This window comes from Anolis carolinensis, chromosome 2 (assembly GCF_035594765.1).
Source record: "Anolis carolinensis isolate JA03-04 chromosome 2, rAnoCar3.1.pri, whole genome shotgun sequence".
Classification (NCBI taxonomy): domain Eukaryota; kingdom Metazoa; phylum Chordata; class Lepidosauria; order Squamata; family Dactyloidae; genus Anolis; species Anolis carolinensis.
The window spans coordinates 256,290,893-256,306,050 of record NC_085842.1 but is presented as its reverse complement, the minus strand read 5'-3'; the positions used below and the strand labels follow the sequence as shown (position 1 = coordinate 256,306,050).

The window sequence follows — 15,158 nt, the reverse complement described above, 5'->3', positions numbered from 1 at the left end:
TAATTCAGTCTAATCCTATATGCATGATGACACTGCTACTATGGTTTCATTAGCAGCAGAAACAGAGCCACATAAGTCTACTAATATAGCTGTCAATCTTTGTAAAAAAGAGAAGAAAAAAAACCCCTGGTATGTCCAAGGTAAGATATTACCCACCTATCAGTAATATAGGTTAAACAACCACTTGATATAAATTAAATATTTATTAAACAATGAATGAACACAAAGGTCTCTAAGAATCTATGCTGATGAAAATCTCTATATGTTGTAACTTGCCACAAGAAAGCAAATCAACAACTGCAACTAACACAAGAGTTAATACTGAATATTTCCCCCTGTCTGCTTACTCATTTGGCTTTTCAACAATGACCAACAGAAGCATTGGGGAATTCAAACCTGTTTTAAAGGATTTGTCATACCATCTCCCCAAGGGAATCCTGGAAACTGTCCTCCTGTTGAAGCAGCTGAGGCTCTCAAGCAGAAAATCTCCATCAACCCCACAAGGTTACAACTCACATGTTTTTGTAGGAAGCAAAACCAGCTTCAGCTTGAAATCAACATGTGCCCTAAGAAATATCCATTTTTGTGACAAAACATCACTGGTTTTATGATGTTGATTCTTTTGTATTGCTTTAGACTTTCTACTTACATTTTATTTTTTCATGGATACTATAAACTGCACAGAGAACATTGGTTATTGGATGATATATACAGTACTGTAAATATTATAATGAAATAATACATTAATAAATATGGAGACAATTCCTCTGATAGAAGAGCTTCTTCCTTTTGAAGAAGCACTTTTTTCAGTAGAGGAAGCTACTCGAGAACCAAATTGTGTCAATCATCTGTATTTCCATTTTGCCTAAAGAAAGTTTTTGCATAAAATACATTCTATCTACATTACCGTTACCTGATCAGTATTTCCTGCCTCATTCTTGTTTCAAATTACTAAGATTCCTAGGAAATATCTTATTTAAAGGCAGTGAAACATTTTTAGTTGCATTGAGATTCTCTCATATTTTAAAGTTATGAAGGATGTAGGGATTAGATAAGTATCTGCAAATATTAAAAAATGATTAAAGGCATGTTTCTCAAGTGCTAAGAAACTCTGGTAAGACGAATCCTGAACTGACAAGGACGTTCACTCTTTAGAACTTATTCTGTACAAAATTCACCAGTGGCTGTTTTTCACAGAAAACTGCATTTTTTGTGTAGAAAGTAATTTTTCTCCAAAAATATAACTTTCCATGGAGAAAATGCTGGAAATAGATTTATTCTGTGCAAAATTTGCAGGGGTTGGTTTGTATAGAAAGCAGCAATTTCTATGCAAAAATAATATGTCTGCACAGAAATATTACTTTCTGTGCAAAAAACGTTGTTTCTCAAACAAAACAACCATGTATGATTTTAATCCAAAATAATTTCAGAACTGTGAATAGGCTTTGAAAACTGGTTTTCAAAGATTTTGTCATAGTGAGAAAAAAATTACTAAAATATTTCATTACTTCCTTTAGGAAGAAAATAATTGAAGATTTACCTGCCCAGAGGAATGTTACACATATAGGAATGAACATTTCATTACTTTTGTGCCATAAGGATGCTGATTCCATCCAATTAAATGCAGTCCAGCCATGTTTCCCAATGAAGCATTAGATCAAACAGATAATTTGGTGATGGCACAGAATACATACATTTTGAGCTTTTGAAATTCAGAATCCAGCAAATCAAAGGCCCTTGAAATCATCTCCATAGCTTGGTTACGCACAGAATGGAAATCCTGGAGCTGAGCTATCTGTGTAGAAAATAATTAGTTAACACTGTTTTGAGCTAATACAAAGTAGGATAAAGGAACAGAAAGCTTTTATCATGATTAACCTCAATTTTGACTGGGAACAGATTTTCAACCTTAGCCAAGTTTTCTTGTATCTCAGCCTACTTTTTGTCCCAATAGATTTTTTCCTCTGTAGAGACTATAAGAAGTAAGAGATATTGGAATATCACCAGTCCAAAACTTATGTGCCCATGATCTTGCTCTTTCACTCAACCCTGCTAAAGGGAAAGCTGTAAAGAGTAGTGAACATTTTGTGTAAATATTATCCATTTTCCAGATTATTATTATTATTATTATTATTATTATTATTATTAAATTTTATTTGTACCCCGCTAGCATCTCCCGAAGGACTCGATGCGGCTTACAAAGGCCAAGGCCTCAACACACAATATAACAATACAAAACAAAAGGCAAATTAAAACAATTAAAACAGTATAACAGTATAACAGTATATTTGATTTGATCATCTAATATTTTATTTCTGCTTTCAAAGTGAGAAAGGGAAATGTTTGGCATTTATTTAATTAATATAATAATTATAAATTGTGGCAAAACAATGTGACTAATGTATTCTTTTATAGCATTATGCTTGCTGTTTAACAGCCCCTTTTTAACATTTAATACTAATTAATTCATTTGCCAAGGAGTATATTATGTAGGCAAATATTTAATTGATAGTTTAATTGCTAAGCAAATTAAATACAGAGCAATTACTTTGCTAAGTAATGGTGATATTGGGGTAATTTGGGAAATCTTTATAAACAAATGATTTAAACAACATTTAAATGGTCCCTCCAGCAAATATAATTTATTTTGAGAATGCACTGAAGCAATGCTTTCAAGCAGCATCTGCAGGAGATAATATATGTAGGTCGTTTGCTAGCAAGGCACAGACCTGAAGGTTTTCTCAGGGCTCACTTACATGGCAAGCAGTGCAAGTCCAGCTGTGCTCAAAAGAATTCACTCCTTTTTATTCTGTTCACTGCTTTTCTTCTTCACTGTAGGCACATGGGCAAAAGTGGTCCCCTAGAAACTACCACTCGGGCCTCAGCTGTAGCTATTATGGAAAAGCAGAATATACCAGGGGTCCCTTATATGATATTCTAAAAAGTCTATTTGAAGATCCCTGAAGTGGGTAACTATTTATTTATTAATATAATTGTAATATTTATATTGTGCATTTCATTATGAAATTCTTCAAGGATGGGTAAAAACAGATAGTGCATAGTGTCACCAATAAAATACATGTCCAGTTACTATGAAAAGTTCCATAGATCTTTACTATCATGCACCTCTGGTTTATATAGAAATGGGATAAATGTGCATGCAAGCCACATGCATTTCCCCAAGACATTTTTACAGCCCATGAGAAATTTAAACAATATTTTTAGTTATACATTTTAAATACTATATATACTCGAGTATAAGCCCACCTGAATATAAGCCGAGGCACCTAATTTTACTACAGAAAACTGGAATAACTTATTGAATCGAGTATAATCCGAGGGTGGGAAATGCAGCAGCTACAGGTAAATTTCAAAATAAAAATAGATACCAATAAAGTTTCATTAATTGAGGCATCAGTAGGTTAAATGTTTTTGAATATTTACCGTATTTCAAAGAAAAACAATAAACTAGCTCTATAAGTGGAAAAGTAGGGTCAACAAAAACAACATGGTATCAACAATAACCTAACAACAACAACAACAACAACAACAACTTCACTTGGATCCCACCTTATCTCCCCATGGGGACTCAGGCCGGCTTCCAACATAGTAACAGCTAAACATTAAATGCTTATATAAACAATGCAGAGCTAGATATAAATCTGTAATTATAGATACTAATTTCACATATGCATTTCCCCCTGAAACGTTTGCAAATCCCCTCTCTATCTATGTGTGTGCGTGTGCATTTCCCCTACAATATTTGCAAGCCATATATATATATATATATATATATATATATATATATATATATATATTCATATCTGTCTAGACATGTCTATAGATATTTGTGTGTTCATTTCCCCCCTGTAATATTTGCAAGCCCTATATATAGGCAGGTAAGAATATATTCATATCTATCCAGACATCTCTCTTTATATAGGTAATGATATCTATATAGAATTTGCAGACACTTGCAAACATATAAGGTTAAATTCATATATAAAAATAATGTGTATGTATGGCTACAGATACACAGGTATATGGATCTATACGTATAAAGGATTTGCAAAGACCTGCAAACATATGAGGGGAAAATCCATATATAATATATATATATATATAGATACAAATATAAAGGTACATAGAGACTGCAATAGCTTGCAAGGGGTTAATGCCTATATCAGGCCCGTAGCCAGGATTTTGTTTTGGGAGGGGCTGGGATATTAGTTCGGGTGGGGGGGGGCTGAGTGGGAGAGGGTCTACTCTAGCAAACCTTTTGTATTGTTATCCCAATACCCCCATGCATATGGGATATATTGAGCATGGTGATCAGATCATGATATGAATAAACATAACAGTTTAAATAATAAATCTAAGGCCTTCTTGCAGACCACCCTGAGAATTTGGGGGGGGGGGGCTGAAGCCCCTCAAGCCCCCCCCCCCCCCCCCGCTACATGCCTGGCCTATATATCAGTAGGATAGTTTAACAAATATTTCAGGGGAAAATGCTTTCATAAGATTAATGAATATATATATTTCTTCTTCCTGACTTGCAAGGGCATCTTTCTCTTTTTAAAACATTCCCTTGATTAAGAGCGAGGGAGGCTCTGCAAAAGAAAACACATTGATAAGGGAGAAGAGAGAAATAGATCACATATTGCAAGCAACAGCCTGCAGGCTCAGTTGCTGGCCTTGACCTTGACCCAATTATAAGCTGGGGGAGGCTTTTTCAGCTCATAAAAAGGGCTGAAAAACTCAGCTTATCTTCGAGTATATACGGTAATATCTTACTCAAATGTTCCCTGCAATCAGTGTTGACACACTTTTGCCCTGCCCGGTGTGATGACTCATGGGCCATGTAGTCCCGTTCCTAGCGCTGTGGTGACAGATGAAGAGGAAAACTTGGGTTTTCCACCGTTTCAGCCAGAATTGGAATTTTCCCAGCCAGAATTGGAGCCCTTGCACCTGCAGGAGGTTTGTCTTCCAGAAAGCTGCCAAACAAGCCCTGAGTCAAAATCTCCCCCATTTTCTCGCCGTAACTATTATCAACAACAGAAAGGAGTTCAGCAGGCTAATCGCAGAAGCCTGAGAATCGCAGCCAGGCATTCAGCTGATTAAGACTGCTTTCATGAGAAATTTTAGGGAGTCATGCATCTGGACACAGAGATTGACTTTCGGTTCTGGTTCCCCAGAGAAGTGTTCTTTGGTGGGAAAACGAGACCCTATTTAGGTTCTTTGCCCTGAAGGAATTTTGCGGAGTCAATTCGTCAGCAACTGGAGTAGGTTGTGTGTGGACAGCGCTACTCCCGCTTCCAAGCCTTCGTTTCTGTTTCCAAGCCTTCGTTCCCGTTCCCAGCCTTGTTTACCTCCACGGACCTTGCCTTGCTTCCTAGGACTCAGCCTTGTCTTCCAGGACCTTGCCAAGTATTTTACCACGGATTTTGTCCCTGTTCCTCGTTCCTTGCTGCCTTGTATCAAGCCTTGTGTTCCAAGAATCAAGTTTACTTCCTAGCCTTGCCTCAAGTTCCTTGGACTAAGAACCTTGTCATCTCCCCTCACTTTGCTTGGCAAAGTGAGTGTTTCGGTTATTGGATTACAACTTTGGACCTTAATATTTTATATTGGACATTGTTTTCTTGGACTATAATTGACCTTTCCTGAAAGGTCTTCTTCTGAACTACATTCTACACTTATTTTTATTGACTTTATATATTTCCTTAATAAAGATATTAGATAGATTCTGGCCTCTGTGTATGGTTATTGGTGCTCTGCAGCCTGGGTCGTGACAGTTTGACTCCGCCGCCCTAAGCACCAATTAACCTAGGCCAGAATGTCTACCGGAGCCGGACCGGGGGCCCAGCCACTCAGCTACACCATCGACAAGGATGAAGTGGACCGCATCCGTGATAAGCTCAATGCGCAGGAGGGAGAAATAAGGGGATTGAAGGAACGCGGAATCCGTCTCCCGGCCCTGGCGTTGCCAACCAAGTTTTCTGGAGAAGCTTCTAAGGTTCATGTTTTCCGTCGCCAATGCCAGGCTTATCTAGAGGCCCGTAATGCCGAGTTTCCCCAAGAAGACATCAAGGTGGCGTGGATCTACAGTCTCCTAGACGGGCCAGCGGCCAACTGGGCGACGGCACTGTTCGACCAAGTCTCCCCACATCTAAGATCCGCGCAACACTTCTTGGATCACATTAAGGCGACTTGGGGGATCGAAGACAATTTGGAGGCAGCCGGCCACAAACTCCGGCGCCTCTCCCAAGGGGACAGACCCTTGTCCCAGTACATAGCCGAGTTCCGAGTGCTGGCCCATAACACCGGCTGGAACGACATAGCCCTCAGAGGACAATTTCGGGAGGGTCTCAACATCGAGATGCTGGCGGAAATCTCCAAGGTGGATCCTCCACACTCCCTTGAAGGACTCATTGAACAATGTTTACGGGCTGAAGTCATGCTTGCCAACAGAAAGCAATGGATCCGAGGCCAGAGCGGTAGGGCTGGAGCGAAACCTCCCGCTCCCACCGGCGTCCAGCCGCGTCCAGTGTGGAGACCCCCGCCACCAGCCCCATACCCCAGAGGAAGCGAGGAGGTGCCGATGCAGCTGGGCAATGTGCGACCCAGATTAGATGCTGCCGAGAAGGCCCGCCGCCAACGCCTAAATCTCTGTTGGTACTGCGGGAACGGGGGCCACTTTGCCAGAGAGTGCCCAGCCAAAGGGAAGCCCGCCGCCCGTCTGGCGGCGGCGTCCTCCACGGAGACGAAGGCGTCTGAGGCGGCTGGCGTGAAGCCGGCGGGGGAAGCCAGCGACTGGGCGTAGAGAGGCTCGCCAACCCGGTCAAAAACCCCACTCAAGAGCCGCCAACCGGGGTCCTATTTCTCCTAGTGGTCACCTTGTGGTCAGCGAAAAAAGGACCCGTCATGATCCATGCCATGATAGACTCAGGAGCCACAAACAATTTCATTGATAGAGAGTATGCCGACTCTCTGGGATTACAATATCACGATTTCAAGAACGCCCGTGTGGTGCAGGCCATAGACGGCCGCCCCCTCAAGACAGGTCCAGTAAGCCAGTGGTCAGAACCCACCAGAATGTGGATAAGGGAACACATGGAAGAGATTTCCTTCTTTGTTACCGAGGTTCCCCACTTCCCTGTGATTTTGGGAATCCCATGGCTGACACTCCACGACCCAAACATCTCCTGGTCCAACAGAGAACTGCAGTTTGCTTCAAAATATTGCCAAAACCATTGTCTTGTAGCCAAGGTCTGCCATGCCACAGATGCTGAACCCATCATCACCTTGCCCAAGAAGTACTCAGAGTATTGGGACGTATTCAATGAAAAAGAAGCCGAGAGACTACCCCCGCATAGACCTTATGACTGTGCCATTGACTTGGTGGAGGGGGCCCCGATCCCGCGAGGACACCTCTACTCCCTGACTGAACCGGAGCAAGAAGCTCTCAGGGAGTTTTTAGAGACAAACCTCCGCAAGGGGTTTATTAGACCCTCTCAATCCCCAGCCGCTTCCCCAGTGATGTTTGTAAAAAAGAAGTCAGGGGACCTACGCTTGGTGGTGGACTATAGAGCATTGAACAATATCACTAAGCGAAACCGGTATCCCCTGCCCTTGATCTCGGACCTATTAGACCGGCTTCGAGGGGCCAAGGTTTACACCAAACTGGATCTTCGAGGAGCTTATAATCTAGTTCGCATCAGGGAAGGGGACGAGTGGAAGACCGCCTTCCAGACTAAATTCGGTTTATTCGAAACCCTGGTCATGAATTTCGGTTTATGTGGAGCTCCCTCAACGTTTCAACATTTTGTCAACGATATCTTTCAGGATTATCTAGACCGGTTCTTGATTATCTACCTGGACGATTTTTTGGTGTTTTCTAGATCACAATCAGAACATGAGAACCACGTTAGAATGGTGTTACAACGATTGCGAGATCATGGACTTTATGCCAAGCTGGAAAAATGCGCTTTTGATCTACAAGAGGTAGATTTCCTGGGATATCGTGTCTCGCCACTAGGGCTCACCATGGACCCGGCAAAAGTTTCAGCAGTATTGGAATGGCGGGCGCCAACCAACAAGAAAGAGGTGCAACGCTTCTTGGGGTTCGCGAACTACTACCGCAAGTTCATTCCAGACTTTGCCCGCTGGTCTGATCCAATCACCAGCTGCATCCGTGGGAAGCAGCCTTTCCGCTGGACAGAGCAAGCAGAGAAAGGATTCCAACAGCTAAAGAAATTATTCACGTCCCAGCCAATCCTTCAACACCCAGATCCTGAAACCCCTTTTGTCGTACAGGCGGACGCCTCCGATGTGGCAATTGGGGCTGTACTCTTACAACCAGTGGGAGATCATCTTCACCCTTGTGCCTTTTACTCCCGTCAACTGACCGCACCAGAGAGAAATTATACTATTTGGGAAAAGGAACTTTTGGCCATAAAGGCAGCCTTTGAAACTTGGAGACATTGGTTAGAAGGGGCCAAATTTCCCATTGAGGTCCATACTGATCATCGGAATCTAGAGCATCTAAGAACTGCCCGCAAGCTAAATCAGAGGCAACAACGCTGGGCTTTATTCTTTGAGCGTTTCAACTTCCAAATCCACTATGTAACCCCAGCCCAGACCAAGCAAGCAGATGCTCTGTCACGGAAACTGGAATATGTTGCAGGGCGCAAAGAGACCTTTGAATCCCAACTGCTGCAGCCCGAGAACTTTGCCACGCTCACTGTGGGAAATACCAAATCCACTCTAATTGATTCAGCTCCCTCTACTCCAGGGCCCCTTTGTGCTCAGGAAATCAGGGCCAGTCAACAAGCAGATGCCTGGGCTCAGGACCAACTTCGCCAAGGACTACAGTTTCCCTTCTCGCTTAAGGATGGGTTACTTTGCTATAGAAACCATGTCTACATCCCTCCAGGACCGGGCAGGGAAAAGGCACTTCGTCTGTGTCACGACTGCAAGCCAGCAGGGCATTTCGGACTATTTAAAACCATGCATTTGATCCTAAGAGATTTCTGGTGGCCCAAGATCCGCAAGGATGTGGAAAAATATGTCAATTCCTGCCCAGTATGCCAGCGCTCCAAGACAAGAAGAGAGAAGCCCTCAGGGCTTCTGCAACCCCTTCCTACCCCATCTCGCCCATGGGAAATAATCTCTGCGGATTTTATCACTGATCTACCACCTTCCTGTGGATTCACCACGATCCTAGTGGTGGTGGACCTTTTTACCAAGCTAGCCCATTTCATTCCCTGCGATGGCCTCCCCACGGCCAAGGAGACTGCAGATTTATTCCTTCAGCATGTTTTCAGATTGCATGGTTTGCCCAAGAGTTTGGTCACAGACCGTGGGTCTCAATTCACCTCTCGTTTCTGGAAAGCACTACAAAAACTATTGGGCATAGACTCTCGTTTATCTTCGGCTCACCATCCCCAAACGGATGGGCAAACTGAGCGCACCAATGCCACTCTGGAACAATACCTTCGCTGTTATGTAAACTATCAGCAGGACAATTGGGCTTCCCTGTTACCGCTGTCGGAGTTTGCCTTTAACAATGGTGTCCAGGCTTCAACTAAAGAAACCCCGTTCTTTGCAAACTACGGCTTCCATCCACGTTTCTTCCCTTCTATTGTTGAAACCTCAGAAGTTCCCGCAGCAGAGGACTGGCTGCAGGAACTCACAGCGGTGCAACAACTTTTGCTCCAGCAACTAGACCAAGCCAAGGAGGACTATAAATGCCACGCTGACAAACATCGCCAGCCGGGCCCCGAAATCAAGGTAGGAGACCGGGTTCTTCTGTCCACTCGCTTTTTGCCCTCCCATCGCCCTTGCCGGAAGTTAGATGCCCGTTTCATTGGTCCCTATCCGGTGGTGGCGCAACTTAACCCCATGACTTTCAAACTCCAACTTCCGCGCTCTATGCGCATTCATCCAGTGTTCCATCGCTCCCTGCTCCTTCCGGCGGATGGTGTGCGCCCTGATGCAGACCGGCCGGCCCCCCCTCCTGTTTTGGTGGATGGGGAGGAGGAGTTCGAGGTTCAGGACATTTTGGATTCTCGCTTTCACCGCCGCCGCCTGCAATATCTCATTGACTGGGTGGGTTTTGGCCCCGAGGAACGCTCATGGGAAGACGCTTCCACAGTCCATGCCCCCGATTTAACCCGCCGCTTCCATCAGACCTACCCCACCAAGCCGCGGCCTCGCGCCTCGGGGAGAGAGCCCTATTTTGAGAGGGGGCTTGAGGAGGGGGATAGTGTGATGACTCATGGGCCATGTAGTCCCGTTCCTAGCGCTGTGGTGACAGATGAAGAGGAAAACTTGGGTTTTCCACCGTTTCAGCCAGAATTGGAATTTTCCCAGCCAGAATTGGAGCCCTTGCACCTGCAGGAGGTTTGTCTTCCAGAAAGCTGCCAAACAAGCCCTGAGTCAAAATCTCCCCCATTTTCTCGCCGTAACTATTATCAACAACAGAAAGGAGTTCAGCAGGCTAATCGCAGAAGCCTGAGAATCGCAGCCAGGCATTCAGCTGATTAAGACTGCTTTCATGAGAAATTTTAGGGAGTCATGCATCTGGACACAGAGATTGACTTTCGGTTCTGGTTCCCCAGAGAAGTGTTCTTTGGTGGGAAAACGAGACCCTATTTAGGTTCTTTGCCCTGAAGGAATTTTGCGGAGTCAATTCGTCAGCAACTGGAGTAGGTTGTGTGTGGACAGCGCTACTCCCGCTTCCAAGCCTTCGTTTCTGTTTCCAAGCCTTCGTTCCCGTTCCCAGCCTTGTTTACCTCCACGGACCTTGCCTTGCTTCCTAGGACTCAGCCTTGTCTTCCAGGACCTTGCCAAGTATTTTACCACGGATTTTGTCCCTGTTCCTCGTTCCTTGCTGCCTTGTATCAAGCCTTGTGTTCCAAGAATCAAGTTTACTTCCTAGCCTTGCCTCAAGTTCCTTGGACTAAGAACCTTGTCATCTCCCCTCACTTTGCTTGGCAAAGTGAGTGTTTCGGTTATTGGATTACAACTTTGGACCTTAATATTTTATATTGGACATTGTTTTCTTGGACTATAATTGACCTTTCCTGAAAGGTCTTCTTCTGAACTACATTCTACACTTATTTTTATTGACTTTATATATTTCCTTAATAAAGATATTAGATAGATTCTGGCCTCTGTGTATGGTTATTGGTGCTCTGCAGCCTGGGTCGTGACAGTTTGACTCCGCCGCCCTAAGCACCAATTAACCTAGGCCAGAATGTCTACCGGAGCCGGACCGGGGGCCCAGCCACTCAGCTACACCATCGACAAGGATGAAGTGGACCGCATCCGTGATAAGCTCAATGCGCAGGAGGGAGAAATAAGGGGATTGAAGGAACGCGGAATCCGTCTCCCGGCCCTGGCGTTGCCAACCAAGTTTTCTGGAGAAGCTTCTAAGGTTCATGTTTTCCGTCGCCAATGCCAGGCTTATCTAGAGGCCCGTAATGCCGAGTTTCCCCAAGAAGACATCAAGGTGGCGTGGATCTACAGTCTCCTAGACGGGCCAGCGGCCAACTGGGCGACGGCACTGTTCGACCAAGTCTCCCCACATCTAAGATCCGCGCAACACTTCTTGGATCACATTAAGGCGACTTGGGGGATCGAAGACAATTTGGAGGCAGCCGGCCACAAACTCCGGCGCCTCTCCCAAGGGGACAGACCCTTGTCCCAGTACATAGCCGAGTTCCGAGTGCTGGCCCATAACACCGGCTGGAACGACATAGCCCTCAGAGGACAATTTCGGGAGGGTCTCAACATCGAGATGCTGGCGGAAATCTCCAAGGTGGATCCTCCACACTCCCTTGAAGGACTCATTGAACAATGTTTACGGGCTGAAGTCATGCTTGCCAACAGAAAGCAATGGATCCGAGGCCAGAGCGGTAGGGCTGGAGCGAAACCTCCCGCTCCCACCGGCGTCCAGCCGCGTCCAGTGTGGAGACCCCCGCCACCAGCCCCATACCCCAGAGGAAGCGAGGAGGTGCCGATGCAGCTGGGCAATGTGCGACCCAGATTAGATGCTGCCGAGAAGGCCCGCCGCCAACGCCTAAATCTCTGTTGGTACTGCGGGAACGGGGGCCACTTTGCCAGAGAGTGCCCAGCCAAAGGGAAGCCCGCCGCCCGTCTGGCGGCGGCGTCCTCCACGGAGACGAAGGCGTCTGAGGCGGCTGGCGTGAAGCCGGCGGGGGAAGCCAGCGACTGGGCGTAGAGAGGCTCGCCAACCCGGTCAAAAACCCCACTCAAGAGCCGCCAACCGGGGTCCTATTTCTCCTAGTGGTCACCTTGTGGTCAGCGAAAAAAGGACCCGTCATGATCCATGCCATGATAGACTCAGGAGCCACAAACAATTTCATTGATAGAGAGTATGCCGACTCTCTGGGATTACAATATCACGATTTCAAGAACGCCCGTGTGGTGCAGGCCATAGACGGCCGCCCCCTCAAGACAGGTCCAGTAAGCCAGTGGTCAGAACCCACCAGAATGTGGATAAGGGAACACATGGAAGAGATTTCCTTCTTTGTTACCGAGGTTCCCCACTTCCCTGTGATTTTGGGAATCCCATGGCTGACACTCCACGACCCAAACATCTCCTGGTCCAACAGAGAACTGCAGTTTGCTTCAAAATATTGCCAAAACCATTGTCTTGTAGCCAAGGTCTGCCATGCCACAGATGCTGAACCCATCATCACCTTGCCCAAGAAGTACTCAGAGTATTGGGACGTATTCAATGAAAAAGAAGCCGAGAGACTACCCCCGCATAGACCTTATGACTGTGCCATTGACTTGGTGGAGGGGGCCCCGATCCCGCGAGGACACCTCTACTCCCTGACTGAACCGGAGCAAGAAGCTCTCAGGGAGTTTTTAGAGACAAACCTCCGCAAGGGGTTTATTAGACCCTCTCAATCCCCAGCCGCTTCCCCAGTGATGTTTGTAAAAAAGAAGTCAGGGGACCTACGCTTGGTGGTGGACTATAGAGCATTGAACAATATCACTAAGCGAAACCGGTATCCCCTGCCCTTGATCTCGGACCTATTAGACCGGCTTCGAGGGGCCAAGGTTTACACCAAACTGGATCTTCGAGGAGCTTATAATCTAGTTCGCATCAGGGAAGGGGACGAGTGGAAGACCGCCTTCCAGACTAAATTCGGTTTATTCGAAACCCTGGTCATGAATTTCGGTTTATGTGGAGCTCCCGCAACGTTTCAACATTTTGTCAACGATATCTTTCAGGATTATCTAGACCGGTTCTTGATTATCTACCTGGACGATTTTTTGGTGTTTTCTAGATCACAATCAGAACATGAGAACCACGTTAGAATGGTGTTACAACGATTGCGAGATCATGGACTTTATGCCAAGCTGGAAAAATGCGCTTTTGATCTACAAGAGGTAGATTTCCTGGGATATCGTGTCTCGCCACTAGGGCTCACCATGGACCCGGCAAAAGTTTCAGCAGTATTGGAATGGCGGGCGCCAACCAACAAGAAAGAGGTGCAACGCTTCTTGGGGTTCGCGAACTACTACCGCAAGTTCATTCCAGACTTTGCCCGCTGGTCTGATCCAATCACCAGCTGCATCCGTGGGAAGCAGCCTTTCCGCTGGACAGAGCAAGCAGAGAAAGGATTCCAACAGCTAAAGAAATTATTCACGTCCCAGCCAATCCTTCAACACCCAGATCCTGAAACCCCTTTTGTCGTACAGGCGGACGCCTCCGATGTGGCAATTGGGGCTGTACTCTTACAACCAGTGGGAGATCATCTTCACCCTTGTGCCTTTTACTCCCGTCAACTGACCGCACCAGAGAGAAATTATACTATTTGGGAAAAGGAACTTTTGGCCATAAAGGCAGCCTTTGAAACTTGGAGACATTGGTTAGAAGGGGCCAAATTTCCCATTGAGGTCCATACTGATCATCGGAATCTAGAGCATCTAAGAACTGCCCGCAAGCTAAATCAGAGGCAACAACGCTGGGCTTTATTCTTTGAGCGTTTCAACTTCCAAATCCACTATGTAACCCCAGCCCAGACCAAGCAAGCAGATGCTCTGTCACGGAAACTGGAATATGTTGCAGGGCGCAAAGAGACCTTTGAATCCCAACTGCTGCAGCCCGAGAACTTTGCCACGCTCACTGTGGGAAATACCAAATCCACTCTAATTGATTCAGCTCCCTCTACTCCAGGGCCCCTTTGTGCTCAGGAAATCAGGGCCAGTCAACAAGCAGATGCCTGGGCTCAGGACCAACTTCGCCAAGGACTACAGTTTCCCTTCTCGCTTAAGGATGGGTTACTTTGCTATAGAAACCATGTCTACATCCCTCCAGGACCGGGCAGGGAAAAGGCACTTCGTCTGTGTCACGACTGCAAGCCAGCAGGGCATTTCGGACTATTTAAAACCATGCATTTGATCCTAAGAGATTTCTGGTGGCCCAAGATCCGCAAGGATGTGGAAAAATATGTCAATTCCTGCCCAGTATGCCAGCGCTCCAAGACAAGAAGAGAGAAGCCCTCAGGGCTTCTGCAACCCCTTCCTACCCCATCTCGCCCATGGGAAATAATCTCTGCGGATTTTATCACTGATCTACCACCTTCCTGTGGATTCACCACGATCCTAGTGGTGGTGGACCTTTTTACCAAGCTAGCCCATTTCATTCCCTGCGATGGCCTCCCCACGGCCAAGGAGACTGCAGATTTATTCCTTCAGCATGTTTTCAGATTGCATGGTTTGCCCAAGAGTTTGGTCACAGACCGTGGGTCTCAATTCACCTCTCGTTTCTGGAAAGCACTACAAAAACTATTGGGCATAGACTCTCGTTTATCTTCGGCTCACCATCCCCAAACGGATGGGCAAACTGAGCGCACCAATGCCACTCTGGAACAATACCTTCGCTGTTATGTAAACTATCAGCAGGACAATTGGGCTTCCCTGTTACCGCTGTCGGAGTTTGCCTTTAACAATGGTGTCCAGGCTTCAACTAAAGAAACCCCGTTCTTTGCAAACTACGGCTTCCATCCACGTTTCTTCCCTTCTATTGTTGAAACCTCAGAAGTTCCCGCAGCAGAGGACTGGCTGCAGGAACTCACAGCGGTGCAACAACTTTTGCTCCAGCAACTAGACCAAGCCAA

The 15,158-nt window shown here is 45.9% G+C and overlaps 1 protein-coding gene across 8 annotated transcripts in view; it reads right to left on the bottom strand.

The window, feature by feature from the left end:
- Positions 1–15,158, bottom strand: part of LOC103277646 (uncharacterized) — a 111,465-nt gene that overhangs the window by 36,376 nt on the left and 59,931 nt on the right. For all 8 annotated transcript variants that reach the window (XR_001729878.2, XM_062972097.1, XM_062972096.1 and 5 more), the window contains one exon: positions 1,695–1,795. Coding sequence is in view for 7 of the 8 variants with exons in the window: in XM_062972097.1 (XP_062828167.1) it covers positions 1,695–1,795 (101 nt within the window). In the remaining variant the exon portion in view is untranslated. The remainder of the gene's footprint in view (positions 1–1,694; positions 1,796–15,158) is intronic.